Raw genomic sequence first — 22,240 nt, forward strand, 5'->3', positions numbered from 1 at the left:
CATCCCTGTTCCCATCCTCTCCCAGCCGGGGTCCCAGCGAGTCCCCAGCCCGATGTCTGTGTAAGCAGCCAGTTTACCTGCCACCATTCACTCTCCCTTCAAAGCTTCCTCTCACCTGGAATGCCTGACCAAGTTCTCTTTACCTTTTCCAGTTCTACCCAACATCCTCTGATGAATTCAGGGCTCCTTATAGCTATCGACACAAAGCCTATGTACTATGTACAACTTCTAGTTTATATCCCATAAGAATTATATACTGCTTTGTTATTCTCAATCACAACCATCAAGTCATATGAAGATACCATATTCATAAATCAAAAACACAAGAATACTGGCAATTTCATAATCTGAATCTTGCCTTGGCAAGATTCATCTTAAATTCCTTTTAGACCATCCATGCATTTCATACCTTTTGTATCCCCAACTGCATCATTCACAGGATTGGTACTGTGTGAGAAATCAATAATTACATACTTATTGATTCTTTCACTAACTGAAAAGCTCTCTGAAGACATAGACTATCCCGGTTAGCTTGTAACACTGGATATCGAGATCGATGTGGATGGCAGTGAAGAAGGTAGGACCTGAATAAAGGGGGAGGGGGCACATGTGTCTGTGTTCACATCATTGAAATATAAGTTAAAATCTCAACATTAGCCCATAGTATAAAGGCATAATACAGTGATAGAATCAGAAAAAAATCTGTAATTTCCTGCTTCCTTGATCTATGTACTACGTGCTTTGTGCACTTAGCTCTCTGTCAATCCCTAGCGTGGAGGTGTCCTCTGCTGCGGTAATTAACTATGAAAGGTTACCTCATATTTCATGCCAAATAACTTCTTATTTACTTCAAGCCCTCGGTTATTAACTGTAACAGAAATAAGAGCACGTACATAGAGCCTGATGTTTTTCTGGGGGAAAAAAAATGAAATGAATGTCATCTATAGTACAGAAAAGGAAAAATGAGAGGGGGCGTGTCACAAAATCCAATCAGCTCAGCCTGTTCTTTATGGAGCCTTGCTTCAGATCAGGCGGGAGGAAGATGCCTGATGAATGAGAGCAGTCTGTAGCCCAATCCGTAATAGAACACATCTCCCAAGTTCCCAGCGCTGCATTTTGTGACGTAACTGACAGGGTACGCTCGTACCCAACATGTTCTCCAATGAAGAATGTTCCTTATTTTCTTCCATAATCACATCAGAGTGACTAGAAATTGTGAGAATTTCTTCTTGAAAAATGCAAAACTATCAAATCTTAGTCTTTATGAAATTAAATAACCTGGACTGTAGTGTCAAAGTGGTCTAAGTTATTAAATAATTCAAACTCTTAAGATTGTCCCCAAAAAAGTTAAACTAAGTCATTTTACTGACGAGAAATACATGAGAATTGTCACATTCGACCAGTGCTTAAATGGAGTTGAAGTGACAAAAATATATAGATCCTTGAAAATCCACCTCCCCTTTTACTTATGTTTTTTTTTCAATATCTTATTTATTTATTTAGAAAGAGAGAAAGCGTACATGCCAGGAGGGGAAGGAGCAGAGGGAGAGAACCCTCAAGCCGACTCTGCCTGAGCACAGAGCCCAACACAGGGCTTGATCCCACCAGCCCCAGATCGTGACCTGAGCTGAAATCAGGAGTCTGACCCTTAACCAACTGAACCACCCGACACCCTCCTTTTTTTTTTTTAAGTATGGAAGGGAATGTTCATTTATGTGTAGTTCAATGGGCATAACCTCGATCTCATAGAAGAACATCCAGAGGACAAAAAAAAAAAAAGGGAGGCCCCAAATGCAAATCCGTTACCTACAAGCCCACCCTCTCACTCTTTGTTCTACACCTCCAGCGAGCACCGGATGGAAATTCAAGTGGCCCCACCCACTGGTGCGCGTATCCCTTATTGTCATGATCTCATCTCTGATAGCACACAGCAAGAGAGATCCAGATCTCCCTCCTTTTTGTAGTCTCCGCGCTTTCTCTTCAAAACATAGAAAAATACGGGCCATATGTAGCCTCGGGAAAGGTGGTTCATGACGCGCTCGCACGCTCTGAGCACAGCATTGTTTGTGGTCCCCGTCGCCTTCCCTCCCTGCGCCTTCACCAGCACAGCTGGAAGCCAGGACATCACCTTGCCTTGACCACAAACGGCAGCCGGGTCTACCTTGCTCGCATTCTAATCACTTGATCTCCCGAAGTGGCAATTACACGGTGTCCACTGTACACCATGGCTACCAAAGGACCCTCGTGGACACGGCTGTGTATGGTTCTGACGCTTTTGAAGTTCCAGAATATCCTTAGTTTAATGGTCGTATCTAACTGAACAGGAAGCTGGAAGTTCGCCACTATGATGAGAAGCTGTACAGTACGGGGTGCCTGTGCTCTCGGTTTCCGCTCAGGTCACCATCTCAGGGTCATGAGATCAAGCCCTGTGTGGGGCGCCACGCTCAGCGGAGAGTCTGCTTCTCCCTCTCCTTTTGCCTCTCCGCCCACTCTCTCTCTCTCTTTCTAAAATAAGTAAGTAAATAAATAAATAAATCTAGCTTTTTTTAAAGAGAGAGAGAGAGAGAAGCTGTACAGTACAGATCTTAAGACAAACCGAGACTGTATGCTCCTGAAGAACTCATTCAAAAACCTCCAATCTTTTTTTGCTTTATCGTTTTTCTTTCTTTTTATTTTTTTAAGTAGCAGCGTGGGGTGTGAACTCACGACCCTGAGATCAAGACCTGAGCTGAGGTCAAGGGTCTGATGCTTAACTGACTGAGCCATCCAGGCGCCCCAAAACCTCCAGTCATCTTAATTTTAGTTTAGCACCCACTAAAGCAGACGCCATTGAATATGGAGTAAAAATGGCTTGAGTATCTAGAATCCTGTGCCACTTCATACATATTCCGGTAGAGGAGACTTTCATTCTTTCGGGTCTTATTTCTCACACCTCAAGCTAGATATATTTTTGCTTTGCTTCACGTTAGCTTTGATTCTGATTTCATAAGCTTCTCCCATTATTTTCCTGAAATCGCTCACACCTACCTAACTCTTGACTCCTATCTAATTCAGTTTCCTCTCTGAAAACCGGCTCTGCCCTCTCAGGAGCATTTGAATAGTCTACTAAAGCTTAGTTCCGTTTATCTTGGTGTCTCGGTGTCCGCATCATTGTATTCCAATGTCAAGAATATCTGATCAAAAGACAGTTTCCTTCTTTCAGAAATCTAAAAGTTTTATAGGCCCCGGAGTAACAGTCAAATATACTGACAAAGTGTCTGCACACAAGGAAGGACAGGCTTTTCCGAAGAGAACTCACACCAGTCTCAGGAGCCATTCACCACTCAGGGTTCGGTGGACCAGAAAGTCACAGCACCATCTTGGTGGCTCCTCTCCCATATTTTCTTTCCTTCAGGACAGGAAAGTAAGAAGGGAGAGGAAAAATCCACTTTAAGTTATTGCTAGAGACAATCCTGTGTTAGTGTTATCATCACCATTTTTTTCACAAGAGAGAGAGAAGAGGAAATGAGCAGCCAGAAGTTCCACGAGCAAAGCGCGCAAGACTGAACTCTCGTGTCTTTGTGACACCTAGGGCGCTGCTTATCTCCTTAGGTCCCAAGTACATTATCATTTTTAGAGAGGTAAATTAGATTTAATGCATGATAGTACTTTACCATATTGGAAGAATAGTTTAAGGAAATAATAACAAATCATGTTCACTCTTTCTGTAGTTATAAATCAAAATTTCATACTTCAGAAAGTTTTTTTTTCTATTGGAATTAAAAGATTGCTGGACAGCTGAACAGGAATTATCATGCTTCCGTGACATTAAAAATCTCAATAATAACCTTTAAGCCTGGTGAGTGCTAAAATACACAGGAATATTAGGGCACTGTCTCTAGACACATTTTAGATTCCCAGTATGCCCCCTCAGAACAACCCAGGAACAGCCTTCTGACAGTTCTGAATCCTCACTGGGCACCTGAGAATGAGCTTCTGCCTCTTCCCAGGCCAGTGGTTCTAATCCCTCTAAGCAGACCAAGTGAGAGCACGTGAACGTGCAGCTTTATGATTTACTACAGACAGTGACTGATCAGGATCAGTGGGAGAAACAGCAGGACAGGTTCTCCCAGAAGATCTCTCCGATGCATAGGTTCGGATTAGTTCTTTTATACATGAGTCTTATTCTTCCTTTTAAGGACTTCGTTGATGAAACAGTGGTTCCAACCACTAGCTACTCTTGTCCAGGCGTTCCTTCAAGGTGAAGCTCGTAAGACCAACTCTAATTACTGCTACTGAATTTGCATGGTTTTTTTCCTCAGAAAAAGTCCATTATAATCACCACGGGGTGTCCCAGGGTGTGCCAAGGTCTATCTATTTTCTCTCTTTGTCTGTCTCTCTCTCTTTTTCCTTCAGGCCGAAGTGACCTGTGTGATTTCTCCTGGGATGACTGTCTGACGCCTCTAGTACCCTCCCTCCCTCCTGTATAACAGATTTCCCCTTCCTGTCCTCACATGCCCGTTAATCAGAGGCTACACGGATATGGTCCCACCAGGTTGGAGAACTGGTGGTATGAAAACTAAAACCCTTAGGTTTAAAAACAAACTACAAACAAACAAAGCCAGTAAAATTCTGCCTTTTCTTTTTTTAGATTTTTTTAAATTTGTTTTGTTAGAGAGAGAGAGAGAGAGAGCGCGCAAGCACAGGCAGACAGAGTGGCAGGCTAGAGGCAGAGGGAGAAGCAGGCTCCTTGCCGAGCAAGGAGCCCGATGTGGGACTCGATCCCAGGACGCTGGGATCATGACCTGAGCCAAAGGCAGCTGCTTAACCAACTGAGCCACCGAGGCATCCCAAATTCAGCCTCTTTGATCTTTCCTTCCAGAATATCCATGGTGGCATCCTTCACCTTGTCTCCATTTTGTTTTAACTGAAGTATCGTTGATACGCCGTGCTGCATTAGTTTCAGGTGTGCAACATAGCGATTCACTCAATTCGTAGGCTATGATATGCCCACCGTGTAGCTGCCGTCGGTCACCATACAACACCATCGCAAAACCGCCGACTGGATTCCATATGCTGCACCTTTCATCCCAGTGACTTATTCATTCCATAAGGGCAAGCCTGTACCTCCCACTCCCGTCGACCCATCTTGCCTATCTCCTCATTACTCCCCTCCAGTAACCACCGATTTCTTCTCTATATTTAAGGGTCTGTTTTGGCTTCTTTTGTTTGTTTGTCTTGTTTTCTAGATTCTACATATAACTGAAATCATGTAGCGTTTGTCTTTCTCTGCTTGACTTTATTCACTGAGCATAATACCCTCTAGATCCATCCATGTTGTTGAAAATGTCAAGATTTCATTCTTTTTTATGGCTGAGTAGTATTCCTGTGTGTGTGTGTGTGTGTGTGTGTGAGATATGCATGATCTGAATCCATTCATATATCAATGGACATGTCTGTATCTCAGCTCAGATATTGTAAATAGTGTTGCAATAAAAACAGGCACATGCATGTGTCTTTTCAAAGTAGTGTTTTCATTTTCTTTGGATAAATACCCACTAGTGGAATTACTGGATCATGTGGTAACTCTATTTTTAGTTTTTCTGAAGAACCTCCATACTGATTTTCTCAGTGCCTGCCCTAGTTTGCATTCCCACCCACAGAGCACAAGGGTTCATTTGTTTCCATTATTTATCATTGTTACCTTGGCCACCATACCCCTCTTCCCTTAGACTGAGTCCTTGCTTCTGTTGCTAAGCCACTGTTCTGTTCATTATGAAGCCGGATGCTTTTCTGACCACAGCATCTCATCATCTTCCCCCATGAGATCTGTAAGAATCATTATGAGTTGTTACAACGCTAAATATGGTTCACCACCACACACCCACTTCAAAGCTCTCTGTGTAACAATATTTGTAGAACTGAGTAAGACTCTTCTTTCTAGCCAATGAGAGCCCAAGTTTGTTTGGGTTTTGTGTGTTTTTTTTTCTTCTGTACATCCTAAAGGGATTTTTATTCACTTCCCGGATCTTGTTATTCTTAACTACTATTCATCCCAAGTCCTCTCCTGTTGTTCTCTTCCTCCCTCTTCGCCACTTGCACAACATAATCTTGCTAAATCCTTCTTTCTTAGCACCAGCTCCTAAGGAATATCCAACAACTATTCCTTGCTTTGTCTGAAAATCTTCTTCCTAAGCCTGGTTTCATTAAGATTCGCCGTGGCTTTGTGTTCTGCATGCCAAATGAGCTTAGTTCCAGTTCTTTTCATGAAAAAACTCACTGTGTCAGACACTAAAAATCTCTAACAGTATAAATGCCCAATATCATCTCTAACTTTGTGAATTGACAAATGTAAAAATAGAAATTGCCCATCTATTTCTCAAAGCTTCTCACAGACCAATGTTATAAACAAGCACTTAAATTTGAGGATACAGTTAGTGGTGGTTGTTTGAAATATGGCATTGTTCATATTACTGTGTGCTTTAAGGCAAGAAATTTTCACTTCAGTAAATTACAGAAAAGTGACATAAGACATATAAATGGATGCTAACAGACCTTCAAGTCACTTCACTTCACCTCCATGGTTGGCCCTCCAAAATATTTTACTTAGATCAGACTAACACACTGAAGCAGTCAGGGCTACGGCTTCAAGAAGAAGAAAAATGGGAGATTTCACGGTTGTCCCTGACCCCAAAGGTTAACTGGAAGCAGAGGCATGCTCTGGCTTGCAGGTCAGGAATATCTGCTTCCCAGCCTTTGTATTAATGAAGCAGGAGAAGACGACAAGATACTCAAAGCTAAGGTAAGGCCATAGTCAAGGGGGAAAGAAAAAAAAAAGGCATCTATTGAGAACCTGCCAGGTGCTAGGTTGCCACTGTGATGATACCTAGATATTAAACATCACTTAATCCCTAGAAAGCTCCTAAGAGATGTCATGACTCCCCTTACTCCTCAGCAAGGAACCTCCAGGAAGTGTTGGTGGTGGCAGGAGCTTGCGCAGCTCTGGCAGACACAAGCTTCTCTCGCTCTGCTACAGGGGCAGTGGCTAGGAGCACAGGCTGGGACATGAGGCTGACTTCAGAGGCAGGCTCTGACCCCAGCAGCTAGGTGACATTTACCGGACACTCTTGTGCCTCAGCGTCACCCAACAAACCCTGAGGCAGATATGCCTCCACAAGTCTCAGCATCTCATCTACCTACAGAACCTCCCGACGGCCTCGGACGCGCAGGTCACTCTCGTTTTCATTGCTCTTCCCTCCCAGTTTGTTGTGTGAAGGCAACAAAGGGCCCCCTCAGGCACGGCTACATGATTGTGGGGCCCATCGGAAAATGAAAATTCAGGGTTTCTTGTTCAGAAAGCAAAGAAAAAATGCCATCAAAAGTATTGAAAGCACTTCTTTCCTTCGGGGGTCTCTCCACTTTTTATGGTGTCTTTTAGTTGCTATTTTATGTCAGTCCACGTTAAATAAAATATTAAATTATTAACATGACTTTTATCATTCATTTTTATATCATGAGATGCCAGTTTAAAAATGCAAATATCAGGGGGTGCCTGGGTGGCTCAGTGGGTTCAGCCTCTGCCTTCGGCTCAGGTCATGATCTCAGGGTCCTGGAATCGAGTCCTCCATCTGGCTCTCTGCTAGGCAGGGAGCCTGCTTCCTCCTCTCTCTCTCTCTGCCTGCCTCTCTGCCTACTTGCGATCTCTCTCTGTCAAATAAATAAAATCTTTTAAAAAATGCAAATATCAGAGCACTTAGCCCATATGCAGAATCACTAAAACTACACAATTGGTATTTTATAGTGTGTACCTGCTTGGGTACTTCTTTCTTACCAGAATACGAGAGCTGCTGCACAAAATTAAGTCAACTGTCTTCATTTCACTCCTTCATACACCCACACTCTATCAGCACTCTCTCCCCTTGGCTCACTGTGGGGTAAGGAAGGACTGAAAAGAAAGGTATCTGCGGACTTCCCTCTCTTTCCCTTCCCTCGAGGTCTGCACGTTCAGTGTAAGTGATTAGCCAATGCAGAGAAGTAATGACAGTAAGAAAGGAATGCTAAGCCTCTTCCATCTTCCAGCTTTCTGAGCTCACCATGGCCTTTCTGCGCCAGAAGCAAGTTTGTGGTTCAAGCGGAAAGCATAGCCTCTCGGGGTGGTCAGCACCACACCTACGCAGTCTGTATCCGCAACACACTTATGTTGTGCTCAGTTGGAGTCTCAGTGAATTCGAGGTACTAGAGGGATTCTCGTCCCAAACACCACCTGTGAGTGGGGTGGCAAGAAACAACAGACATGCATTTGTAGGTATGTATGCCCCTGTTCTCAGTCATGCTCTGTTGTCCGTGGACTTCACCTTCACCTTACAGTTCGGAGAAACTCAAAATGTGACAACAGAGCGTTAAACCGGGGCGCCTGGGTGGCTCAGTGGGTTAAGCCTCTGCCTTCAGCTTAGGTCATGATCCCAGGGTCCTGGGATTGAGCCCTGCATCGGGCTCTCTGCTCAGTAGCAAGCCTGCTCCGCCCTCTCTCTCTCTACCTGCCTCTCTGTCTACTTGTGATCTCTGTCAAATAAATAAATAAAATCTTAAAAAAAAAAACAAAAAAAAAAAACAAAAAAAAAACAGAGCATTAAACCAAGCATGAGGCCCTTCCAAACACGAAGCCCTGGGTGACAGATGGTCATGTGCCCTCGCCCTCCTAGAGTTACTAATTTTAGTCAGGTTGGGGATACTGTTAAAATATATAGATTTCCAGGCCCTAGCTTCAGAGATTCTCACACAGGTGGTGTAAGGTCAGTCTAGAATCTATTTTTGACAAGCTCTTCCTTCAGCACTTCCAACTCCCTGAAGTAACGTTCACCTTCCAGGCACCGGCTCTGGTAGTTCACGGCTTTCCTTTCTCTTATCTCTTCCATCCCTCATGGTCAGGGGTTACCACTGAGGAAAAGTCCAGACGGGAAGGTGTGGCAGAGAAAAGGAACACTACTCGGGTGGACCCATGGTTTGTAAGTAAGAAGGGATCATCTGCTTGGCAGTTTGATTAGCTTCCTGGATCTGCTTATTGTGCATCCCTACTTCTGTGCTCCGGGACAGGTCTGCAGGCAGGGGTATCCATAAACTGACGTCAGACTCTCTCCCCACCCTGCCCCTTGCCAAGGCTTCTGTCTCCATAACAACCCAGTCATTCCACCTGCTTCTTTAAACCATACTCTTTGGGACCCCTTCAGTTCTTCCTCTCCCTCAACTCATTCCTGCAGACTGATCTGTCCTTTCAGGTTTTCCTTCCAGATCACACACCAACGACCCTCCTCTTTCCTCCATCCTCTCTGCCTCTAGCTTGATTTGGACCTTAACCAAATCACGAGTCTTGAGTCACGGGAACCATCTTCCAGAGAGATTCCAAATCTGCCTCCGTTCTCCCCCCAACAATGCTCTGAGAGTCCTCTAAAATCTAAGACTAGGGGTACCTGGGTGGCTCAGTCAGTTAAGTGTCCGACTCTTGACTTGGCTCGGGTCAGGATCAGGGTTGTGAGATCGAGCCCGCGTCAGGCTCCGTGCTGGGTGGAGAGATTGCTTAAGATCCTCTCTCTCTCCACCTGCCCCTCCTCCCTTCTCTCTCTCTTCCAATCTCTCTCTGAAAAATAAATAAATAAAATTTTAAAATGAGCAAATAAAATCTAAAATGTCTATAATTCTCCCATTCAGAATCCTTTCATGGCTCCTGAGCGTCTTACTCACTGCAGTCGACTAAGCCTTGAGGATATGGCTCCTTGTGCCACAGACACCAAACGCCAGCCCTGCCCAGCCCGCAGCAGTCCTGGAAGCATTCCGTCTCCTCCGCCTCTACGGCGCTGATCCTCCCTCTGCTTTGACCAGCCCTCTTCAGAACCTCCCCTCTCCTCATCTACCTGCAAACTTCTCATTTGTCGCTTTGCGGGTTAGCTCAGAAACCAACTCCAAAATCACTTTCTTTTGGATTTTCCTAACTGTCCTTCCCACCCTATCATGACGGCCCCCACTGCTGCTCTTCCTCTGATCCCTGTGGCGCTTGAGACAAACTTCCCATCTCCTCTCAGCCAGGCTGGAGAACCTTGCGGATCATGTTGTTCTTGGCATGACACAGGCTCTTGATGACTTGAGGAAGGAGGAATGGCAAGAGGACAGAAAGGAGAAAAGGCTATGTCTCACATAAATTGCTCTCCTGCCACCAGTTCCACTGGCAGAATACCATCTCCGCTGCAGCAGTCTGAGCAATTGAAAAGACCATGCCGATGCCCACTAGAACGCCTTAAAAAAGACCCCCATTCACAGCCCCCGGAAGAGGCTCTTACAATTCTTTCTTCAGCCCGTTCTCCCTTTGACTTCTGAAGTCCAACCACTGTCTTAAAGACTTCAATTTCTAATGGTTTTTCTCCTTTCTGCCAAACTGCCTTCCTGAATCTGTTTTCTCCTGGGAAGTCTTCCCATTTTAAGTGTATAACCCACCTAAGGTGCTCCACCACTACAGAGGGGGAAGAGATCACCTGAGAGAGAACGAGATTTGTTATGAGTTCCCAACACAGATGGTGCGTAACACAGTGCCTCAACCCTGGCTGCATGTCACGCTCACCTAAGCAGCTTCCAAAACAACCCAGCTCAGGGCCCATGGCAGGCCCATTAGAAAAGCACAGGCAGGGTGCCTGGGTGGCTCAGTGGGTTAAGCCGCTGCCTTCGGCTCAGGTCATGATCTCAGGGTCCTGGGATCGAGTCCCACATCGGGCTCTCTGCTCAGCAGGGAGCCTGCTTCCTCCTCTCTCTCTCTGCCTGCCTCTCTGCCTACTTGTGATCTCTCTCTGTCAAATAAATACATAAAAATCTTAAAAAAAAAAAAAAGAAAAGAAAAGAAAAGCACAGGCAGATTCAAATATCTCTACATATCTGTCTTCCATTTTCCAGTGCCTTAGGAAGCACACCTCTCTACACTATCTAGAAACCTCCAGATCTTTCTCTCCTTTACCCTGCTTAGCCTAACAACAGAAGCCAAGGGAGACTACAACAATGCCCATAACAGTGTAGGAAAAGGAAGTTGTGCACATTCATAACAAACTTTGTCCATGTCCAAGGAGTCGCTTCTATTTTTTGCCTCCTGATGAAACTTCTTACTTCTATCAGGCCTCCTATTCTTCCTCTGACCAGAAATACTTGCCTTAGTTTCCTACTTGAAAACTTCAGTATTAAGGTCCACAACCACATCTTTCAGAAACTGGATGATATATTTAGGTCCTTCGTCCCTGTGGACAGGTCTCTTGTCTCCACTTAACTCAAGAAACTCTGCCTTGACCTGCGGGTGCTCTGCCCGCCTGCTGGGAATGACACCGTTGACCATCTCCAAGCTTTCTAATGGTACCAGGCATACTGCCAGGACCCTCCTCTCGTGTCTGATGCTGGTTCTTTCCCAGCCACATTCCCCTTTCTCCGTGGGTCTGTATCAGCTGTATCCTGAATGTCCTGGGTCTTGCAATTCACTGTTCTCCATGGGTGGTCCTGAATTAATGGAGGGAGAATGAGAATAGGGAACACAGAAACAACCCACCTTTAAGTGGTCATAGAGGTATGGTCGAGAGCTTTTATAATAGAACAATCATAGCATATCCTGAGCAATTATGGAAATAACATTTTTAAAACTTCAAATCATAGAATTTCAAAGCTGAAGCTCAGTTATCTCAATCTTTTGAGATAACTCAATCTTCTGAACTATCAGAGCAGTTCAACTCTATGATCAAGTCTTATGTGTTGTGAAGTGCACACTGAATTTCCTTCAGACAAAAATGAAATTTTAATCCCCACTTTTTAGGTATTGATCATGCTTCTGGGTTGAGGAGCACCCTCATGGCTTCAAAGAAAAACTTCTAGTGTTCACACGGTTTCTGGGTGTGTGAATAACAATACCCAGATGCACACATACCTGAGCGTGGACGAGAGGCTGCACGTCCATTATAACTTCCTGTATGCTGGTCTGTGCCTCAGAACTAGACGATGAAGCAAATCTGACTAGACTCCTGAATTTTCTCTCAGCGAGCATGCCCCACACATTTCTTCTCATCCCAGGGTTGAACGGCGACGATTTCCTGGCCGTGGGTCTGCACAACGGCAGTGTGGTTTACACTTACAACTTGGGATCGGGCACAGCCAGTATCACCAGTGATCCCCTCGATCTGAGCCTCGCCATCCACACCGTCCGTCTGGGGAGGTGCTTCCAGATGGGCTGGCTGAAGGTAAAATGTCATCCCTTCTTCCGTCCCGCATCTTTGCTGAGCATTACCATATGCCATCGGATCTGTGTAGTGGAGGCCAGAGGCAAGAGGCCCGTGCTTCCTGTCCCACGCAGTTCACAGAAAATGTTCACAGCTGAGGACGAGAGGCACGCTTGCAATTAGGTGGTATGGGCATAAGTAAGGGGGATGACTAATGTAGAAAAGGTGAGAGAGAGGGCTCCGGAAATGCTCCCCCTAAAAGGTGATGTTTGAGCATAACTGCAAATAAATGGGAGTTCAGAACAACAACAGTGGCCAGTGTGGACTTGAAGAACATGAGTAGTTCAGTGTGGTTTATTAGGTAGGGAGGAGCAAAAGAAGTGGCTAACTGGTAGACCAAGTCTGTATTATCAAAGGACTTAGACATCACACTAAGAAGTTCGACTTTTTAAAAAGATTTTATTTATGTATTTGAGAGAGAGAGAAGACCATGAGTCGGGGGGAGAGAGGGGGAAAAGAAGGCTCCCCGCTGAGCAGGGAGACCGACTCAGGGCTCCATCCCAGAGTCTCGATCCCAGGACACTGGGATCATGATCTGAGCTGAAGGCAGACGCTTAACCAACTGAGCCACCTAGGTGTCCCCAGAAAGTTAGATTCAGTGTTTCATCAAGAGCTATGGGGAACTACTGAAAAACTGAAGAAGGGGGATTGGGTACCGCAGTCAATTGACCTTTTTTGATAAATGACTCTTGTGGCTGTATTGAGAAAGGAAGGGGAGGGACCAAGGCTAGACGGAGGGATACCAGTGGGATGCCAGCGCCTGATCTTTGGAGAACTGTGATTTTGATTGAAATGCAAAGCCATGACTGCTATATTAATATATCCATGGTAACAGACACCAGCAGAGAAGCAAAGAATAGAGTGGTGAGGTCTTTTTTTTTTTTTCCCCAAAATTCAGGTCTTTGTGAATTTTCATGCCAAGTTAATGGGAAATAACAAAACAGTATCTTAACAGTTCACCCTGGGGAATTAATTCCTTTTTTAATAGGTTTTGAATTCTTTTCCTTTTGAAGGTAGATGATCATAAAAATAAATCCGTCATCTCCCCGGGAAGACTGGTTGGTCTCAATGTCGTCAGTCAGTTTTATGTAGGTGGCTACAGTGAATATACACCAGATCTCTTACCCAGTGGAGCTGATTTTAAAAACGGCTTTCAAGGTAAGGCATGGATGGTTTTACGTTCTACCTACCTGTTTCAAATTCTGAGACCTTAAATAATGTACTTCTTGTTCCAAAACCAGAAATATGGATTTCTTTCTAATCAGATTTGATCAAAATCTGGTTTTAATAGAAAGCATTCGGTCCCTGTTCATTCATCAATTTCTACCTATGTACTACCTGTGTATTGTGTTTCCATGAAGAAAACAAAGATCCCCGCCCTTGTGAGTGTACATTCCAGTTGGGTAAAGACAATAAACACTGAATATGATGAGTAAGTAAAAATACTATAAGAAAAGAGTATAAGCTGACAAATTCTGTAGGGGGGGGAAGGAAAAATAGAGCATGATATGGGGGAATCAGGGGCATGGCTAAGTTTTTTTTTTTTAAGATTTTATTTATTCATTTGACAGAGAGAGAGAGAGAGAGATCACAAGTAGGAGCAGTGACAGAGGGAGAGGGAGAAGCAGACTCCCCCTGAGCAGAGTGTCCAAGGCAGGACTGGACCCCAGGACCCTGGGATCATGACCTGAGCCGAAGGCAGATGCTCAACTGACTGAGCCACCCAGCTGCCTCTAATTTATATATATATATATATATATATATATATATATATATATATACATATATATAGTGCTTTTTAATATAGGGCAAGAAAGGTAAACCTCACAGAGTCACAGTAAAAACTAAAACTCCAACTAACTTTGGAGCACACTTGATATGCAGGTGAGAAATGACAGCGGTTAACTGATCCACACACCACCGAGGTGTAGCCCATAAGTGAAGAGGGTTAAGGGGGAACATTATGCTTGAGCAAGTGATTGTATTGTCTTAGTCTGTCTCTCTGTGTTCAGAAGGGAAATAGACTCAGACCTTCTCCCACAAAGCTGATTACACAGTAGAGTGGTGAGATAAAGACATGCATTGAATTATTATATAGTGCATTTGGTGAAAATAAGCTTTTTGACGGATCCTAGTCTCAGAATATTTGCTCAAGGAGCTGTTGGTTATAGAGTCCTGGGCCACCCGCCCGCGACCAGCCTACTCTCTGGCAGAAGTCCAGGAATAGGGAGCAGGGTGTGAGGCACATCTCGGCAGGACAGGAGTTGCCATCACAAGCCATTCCAGGCACTTGAGTCCTCTGCCTACCTGGCAGCATCCTTCTCCCCACCTTCCCCGACTTCTGCCGAAACACGGATGCAGGAGCCCATGTACTGGAAAATACGAAAGCAACACAGCTAACCCACGTGATACAAGGTAATCTTCCGGTAAAATGAGTTCATCTGCCCAGGCTGTCCAGGAAACTTTTTCCTTGAATATGTAATCAGTGCGGAGTCTCAGAAGGGTCTTACAGATGAGTTTAAAGCATATTAAGGCGCTCTGCTCAATGTAGGAGCTCGACAGTTCTTGCACAGCAGCAGATCATCTGGAAAGGATTGTAAGGGCATGACAAATCAATGAGTTCTTAAAAACACTATATTCAAGAAAAAGGATGGGTAAATTTATGAATACAAAGATGTGCATCTTCCCCTTAGCAAGTGGAGACCCTGGGGGCAGGAGGGGGTCATCAAACCTTGCTGTCATTTATTCACAGACGAGGCTTACGTCAATACTCCGGGAATAGGGATAAGAGCGTGGACTCTGAAACCCAAGAACCAGCTGGGGTGTGCACCCCAGCTCTGCCACCTACAAGCCTCAGGGCAGTCATTTCCCCGTGCCTCACTGTGCCTCACCTGTCAAATGGAGTAAGAGCAGCACTTCTCTCCTGTGTAGCTCTGAAATTGAGGGAATGCTGAGAGAGCACAAGGTTGGCGCCTGGCTTACGGTGCCTGCTTCACATCGGTGACAATGACGGCGCTGCTGGTGGGACGGGGCACAGCTCCTCTCAGACACTGGCTTCTCCTTCTTCACTACACGTGCGGACACCGGTTAGGAGCAGGCTCTGGAGTCAGGGCGTCCTCAGATTCAGGCTCTGCCACGTAGCTACTACCTAACTTGTAGCCTGCCCCTCGGACTCTCGACGCTTCCATTTCCTTCTCTTTTCTCCTCAGAGGAGAAAAATATCTACCTCATAGGGTTCTTCTGAGTTAATCAATTAAGTGAAATAATTATAGTAAATGCTTATCCCCAAAACTAATGCATGATAAACACTCGATGTATGTTGATATTATTATAATTCTATCGCGTGTCCTTGGATTTGATATCGTCAGATTTATTGAAATCTAGGGCTTCCTGTGGTTTTCTCGTGTGATTTTCTCCCTTGTATTATGAATTTTCTGTACACTTGCTAATGAGAACAGAGGCTCTCCCCAAACCAGTCATTTTGTCGGTAAGTGTGTCGGGGAGCCGAGTGCAGCAAGCACACAGCAGGTCCTTCTTCTGACAGAAACACTAGGATTGTGCACACCTGGAACCACGTCGGCTGCCAGGGTTCCCGGGATCTAAGTCTTGGGCAGGTTGTCTCAGCAAATGCCTCTTAATCTGATCTCATGGAAGTTCCATGACCTTGAAAGCCCCTAATCTTATCACTTGTCTCTTGAATCCTCCCCTGCTGACTGCCTCTCGTCCATTATTAACACACGTTCTCTATGTTCTGAAAATTTTGGATACTTCTTGCACGTGTACCATCACAACCGGATCACAGCATGACCCACTACTACTGTCTGTAAAGAAGGATATAGGATAATTTCCTTAAAATATAGATTTCTGGGGCACCTGGGTGGCTCAGTGGGTTAAGCCGCTGCCTTCGGCTCAGGTCATGATCTCAGGGTCCTGGGATCGAGTCCCGCATCAGGCTCTTTGCTCAGCAGGGAGCCTGCTTCCTCCTCTCTCTCTCTCTGCCTGCCTCTCTGCCTACTTGTGATCTCTGTCTGTCAAATAAATGGATGGAATCTTTAAAAAAAAAATATATATATATATATAGATTTCTGGACACTATGCCAGAACAACCTCATCATGACATCTGTGGTGGAATCTAAAAATTTGCATTTCGATAAATAAATAAATAAATTTGCATTTCAATAAGCTTCCATGAATTTGGAAGCCACTGTATTAATTAATCATAATAAAACAAATGCAGAGTTTCATGAAAAATTTTAATAAATAGACTAAGGTTGGGCACCTGGGTGGCTCAGTGGGTTAAAAGCCTCTGCCTTCGGCTCAGGTCATGATCCCAGGGTCCTGGGATCGAGTCCACATCAGGCTCTCTGCTCCACATCAGGCTCTCTGCTTCTTCCTCTCTCTCTCTGCCTGCCTCTCTGCCTGCTTGTGATCTCTTCAAATGAATAAATTTAAATCTTTAAGAAAAAAAACCCAATAGACTAAGGTTACCACATATGCTTTAGAGTGGTGATTACACATAGTAAAAGAGTATATGACTTGGGCTTTCATATTTTTATAAACACTAGTGATAAATGACTCTAATCCAGAAGTTCCCTGTCTAAAATATAAATCCCTACTCTTGATAAAGCCCATTTGTTTTTGTTCTGGAAATGGTTTCTATTGAGCCATGACTTCCGTATAATCTTTAATACTTATGAAGATCTTGAGGATATTTAACCCTTAACCAGAATAATCGACATAAGCCAGACAGAGAAGGCCTTACTCTCTCACCTGCTGTAAGAACTCCACCCTCCTCTCCAAAGTTACATCTCTTCCCAAGCTGCAGGGTTCTCAGCTTGAGGTTCCTGGGTGGGATTCAGTGGGTCCTTGAGTCTTCTGAAACCACACCCATAATTGCGCATGTGCCCATGTGCATTTTTTTTTAAAGATTTTACTTATTTATTTGACAGAGAGAGAGATCACAAGTAGGCTGAGAGGCAAGCAGAGAGAGGGGGAAACAAACACCCCACTGAGCAGAGAGCCCGACGTGGGGCTCGATCCCAGGACCCTGAGATCATGACCTGAGCCGAAGGCAGAGGCTTTAACCCACTGAGCCTCTCAGGTGCCCCCCCCATGTGCAATTTTATATGAAGAAGATCCCTCACGTTCGTCAGGGTTCCAAGATCTGTTGCTTTCACTGACTGACCTATTTAGTCCTAACGTGGAACCAGAAGTTACTCTGGTCAATGTGAACCTGGGGAAATCTACCGTCTCAGCTATTATTCTAGTGTTACAGCAGTGCGGATTCATTGATACCAGTATTTATGGTATCAATACCATACTCAGTATTACTCAGTATTTATCACTCAACTGAATACCAGAGTGGGCATGAAATCGATTCAGATTCATCGACAACACTGTAAAGAACATGTTATTCCAACTAAAACACCTTGTTCTGCCAGTATGGTCAGTTTCTTGCTAGTTCAGTTTTCTCTCTTTCTCTCTTTTTAATGGCATGGTACTTTTCAAAACCAGAACACAAGGTGAGGGGGAGAAAGGATTTATTGCCACAATTTAAGTATTATCTTACTGTCCAAAAAATGCCACCACTTATATGATACACACGGCTGATGTCTTCCACGTCTTTATCATAAGTACTTTATCATTTGCAGGAGGTATGTATTGAATATGTGGTGCATGGTGCTAAACTTTTTTTTCCTAAGATTTTATTTACTTATTTATTTGGGAGAGCAAACACAAGCAGGGGGAGGAGCAGAGGCAGAGGGAGAAGCAGGCTCCCTGCTGAGCAAGGAGTCCAATGCTGGACTCGATCCCAGAAACCCGAGGTCACAACCTCTGCCAAAGGCAGAGGCTTAACCAATAGAGTCACTCAGGCGCCCCTGCATGTTGTGATACTAAGCAGATTATACTTTGCTGTGTTAGTAGGACTGAAAATATGCAGTATATATTCTACATATGGCTTCAACTGTCATTGCCCGTAAACTGCATATGTTGGCTGACACGAAGCACTTCTCTGTAAAATAAACACATTTAACTATTTGTATTAGCCAAATGTTTCTCTAAATATAGCACTGCCATGTTTTTAGCCAAAAATCTATTTCAGCAGTTCCTCATAACAAAAGCACTTCATTTATCCATACAAAGGAAAAGTGGTTTTAAATGAAACATTTCAGAATTTAATATTTGTTATAGTCATTTGCAAGTTTTTCTTTTAAGTGCATGATTATAAAAACTACAAAAAGCTCAATTTTTGCTAAAAAGAAAAAAAAAGTTTTATAAAGGCAGTAAATGTCTTGAGACAATTAGGGAGACAGAGTATGAGTATGCCACCTGCTAATTGCCGAGGATTATACTGGCCAGTTTATGGATATTACCCCATTCCTCTTAATTCACAGAATAGTTACTCTTGTCCCCATTTTAAAAGCACAAAGATTGGCACTCGGGCTTGGATCAGCTACCCACAGTGTGGCTCTTGAACCCAAAGCCACATGACTCCACTCTATACTTACACTTCTGCTTTCTGCCGAGTGCATTTCACTCTGCAAAAAGCATGGGAAACCCTACTTTGTTAATTAAGTTACCTGGCTATTCTGTATACAGCTAGTTGAATTCATTAATTTCTTCATTTTGTGCAGTGCTTTTTTTGTGTGTAAGAGCAGATGGCAAGACTTGGAGAAATAACAAAGGTTAAATCTGAGGCAGGACAATCATTGTTCTCTCACAATAAGAAAATATCAGTGCCTGCTGAGAGAGGTGCTCGTCAGTGAAAATGCCAGTGGAAATTAAGTTGGAAAGTAAATCCATGACCTTTCAAAACTGAGCCCATCTTTTTCACCATGAGGAATTATTCCATGCTTTTAGCTCCTTAAAGTTTCAAAAATAATATCTAGGCTAGCCTTTATTTTCTCATTTTAAAGACACTATGACTGATAACCATATTGACTTAAAAATACTTTATAAATAAACTGTAAGTGTTGAAGGAGAGAAGTAAAATTATAATACATTTCAGGGTCCCAAATAGTTGCATATAAAGTCTTTGTTGAACTGACCTTTTTGTTTATATTTTCCTAATCTTGGGGTGTTAAAGATCTTTCTTTTCCCAGCACTACTGAATGCAATTGACAAATAAAATAGTATATATTTAAGGTGTAGAATGTTATGATTTGGAATACATATACATTGTGAAAAGAGTACTATGGTCGAGTTAACACATTCATCAACTAACATGGCTACCTTGTATGTATGTGTGGTAAGAACACTTACAATTTACTTTCTTAGGAAATTTCAGGTATATAAGACAGTATTATTGACTATAGGTGCATGCTGCGTATTGGATCCCCAGGACTTACTCATCTTATAAGTGAAAGTTGGTACCATTTGACTAACCTCTCCCCATTTCTCCCACTCCCAGCCCCTGGCACCACCATTCCACTCTGCTTCTATGAGCTAAATTTTATTTAGATTCCATATATCAGTAAGATCATTCAGTGTATACGTGGGAAAAACCTTTCTAAGGATATATGCAGAGACTAGTCCGTGAGAGAAAAAAAGAGAAATGAGACAACATAAAAATTACAAACTTCTCTACATAAAAAAATAAGAGCTTCACCATAAGAAAGATTAAATGGCAAATATTAAACTGAGGAAAGTATTAACAATATAGGACAAACAACTAATACACTCATTATGTAAGCAGGTCTTCCAAATTAATGTTTAAAGTGGTGAATAGAGGGGGAAAAATACATAATGAACAAATGAAAAAGAAGAAATACAAATGGCTTATAAATTTACTAAGAGGTTTTCAACCCCAATTAAAAATAGCAAAAGAAAGGGACGCCTGGGTGGCTCAGTCAGTTAAGTCACTGCCTTCAGCTCAGGCCATGATCCCAGGGTCCTGGGATCGAGTCCTGCATCAGGCTCCTTGCTCCACAGGGAGTGTGCTTCTCTCTCAGCCTCTGCCTGCCACTGTGCCTGCTTGTATGTGTGCTCTCTCTCTCTCTCTCTCTGACAAACAAATAAATGAAATCTTAAAAAAATATATTTAAATTTATTTTAAAAATAGCAAAAGAAAATCTTATTCTTTATTTCATTTTAAAAGGAAACACAATAATCTCTTGCATGTGATGATTATGAAGAAGCAGATGCTCCAGTAGTGAGTGGGGAAAATAAAATTGTGCAAAATATCTATGACACTGGGACATCCTTCAAAGCATTCATATCTTTTGTGCTAGTAGTATTACTACTAGAAAATAATACTAACAAAATAATTAGCAAATACACAAAGAATATCCATATAATGTTAATCACAGAATTATTTTTAATAGCAAAAAAGTAGAAATGAGTCAATTGCCCAATATTTGAAGGTTAACTTGGTATATTATATGAAACAACAGTAGGCCATCATTTAAAAATAGTTAATGCTATGAAAAAAGGGTTAATGGGGGCACCTGGGTGGTTCAGTGGGTTAAAGCCTCTGCCTTCGGCTCAGGTCATGATCCCAAGGTCCTGGGATCGAGCCCCACATCCGGCTCTCTGCTCAGGAGGGAGCCTGCTTCCCTCTCTCTCTCTCTGCCTGCCTCTCTGCCTACTTGTGATCTCAAATAAACAAATAAAATCTTAAAAAAAAAAAGAAAAAGAAAAAAGGGTTAATGGTATTTATGCTATACAAATGCTTGGAATACTATATATTATAGAGTTTAATGCAGTTTAATGTTTTGTTTACAAGAAAACACAGCTAACCATAGAAAAACTGCTATGTGCATAATAATTAGTATGTTAATAATTAGTGGTATATAATACATACCAAAATGTTAATAATTGTCTTTTCTGGGGGCAAGGGGTGGCTCAGTTGGTTGAGCAGCCGACTCTTAGTTTTAGCTCAGGTCATGATCTCAGGCTGCCCACTCTAGGTGGTGGAGTCCGCTTGAGATTCTTTCCCTCTGCCCCACCCCTGCTCACTCTCTCTCTCTCAAATAAATAAATAAATCTTAAAAAACAAAAAAACAAAAAAAAAACATTGTCTTTTCTACAGTGTTGATACTGTAAAAAAATAATTTTTTTTCTCTGTGCTTCTGTGTTTTTATATTTTTATAGTCTTTTTTTTAAAAATTGACATATATTACTTTATCATGAAAGAAGTGCTTCTTCAAAAATTCTCTTCTTGTTTTGTCTGTTTCTTCCAGTGTTTTAATATGAAGTATTTTTGCCTTTCTCCAAGGTTGCATTTTCACTGTGCAAGTTCGTACTGAGAAGGGCCGTTTCAGAGACCTGGGAGACCCTGAGGGCCACCCAACCGCCGGGCGCAGCGTTGACCAGTGCGATGCTTCTCCCTGCAGCTTAATGAAATGTGCCAACGGTGGGACATGCATAGAGGGTAGATCTGCTGCTTAGTAAGTATAACATTATTAAGTAAGAAACTGGTAGGTCATTTGCGTGCTAAGCAGCACTCCACTCATACACACTAGAAACCCACACCGATGCTCACTTTCAAAATATTTTGATGTGACTTCCTAGGTGACTGGGCGACGGATAAAAGCACCTGGGAAGGGTCCGTGCAACATTTATGCCATCTTCTCAATTCTTTTAAACAATGGAAATAAGCCACTACATCTCATTCCAGACACCATGGAAAAGAATCTTGAATTCATAGCGTTGAGAGTGTTACCAGAAACGTTCATCAAGGGTTTGCCTACCAGATTCGCTTTCGTATTTGGGTTTGAGCTCTGTCATAAAGGGCCTCTCGCTAGGTGGACCCTCGCAAAGCTGTGTGATTTGACTTCCAAACTACGTTAGTATGAAAGAAAATGACCTATTGAGTGGGAAGAACAAAGGAGTGTTGTCTTGTAAGGAACCTCTTTTCTTGGGCACCTCCCGGCGCATATGTAGTGTGAGAGGGTGCTCTGGGAATATGCCAAAGAAAGAGGACGTAAGCAGTGCGTCCTTCCATTTCTTCCACTCTAGCTATTCAA

The 22,240-nt window shown here is 43.2% G+C and overlaps 1 protein-coding gene across 1 annotated transcript in view; it reads left to right on the forward strand.

Moving 5' to 3' along the window:
* Positions 1–22,240, forward strand: part of LOC123389275 (protein eyes shut homolog) — a 108,423-nt gene that overhangs the window by 44,642 nt on the left and 41,541 nt on the right. Inside the window, exons 3-5 of the mRNA XM_045070409.1 lie at positions 12,067–12,233; positions 13,286–13,430; positions 21,490–21,661. Coding sequence (XP_044926344.1) covers positions 12,067–12,233; positions 13,286–13,430; positions 21,490–21,661 — 484 coding nt within the window. The remainder of the gene's footprint in view (positions 1–12,066; positions 12,234–13,285; positions 13,431–21,489; positions 21,662–22,240) is intronic.

Source organism: Mustela putorius, unplaced genomic scaffold (genome assembly GCF_011764305.1).
Source record: "Mustela putorius furo isolate JIRA1106 unplaced genomic scaffold, ASM1176430v1.1 tig00003969_pilon_pilon_pilon, whole genome shotgun sequence".
Classification (NCBI taxonomy): Eukaryota; Metazoa; Chordata; class Mammalia; order Carnivora; family Mustelidae; genus Mustela; species Mustela putorius.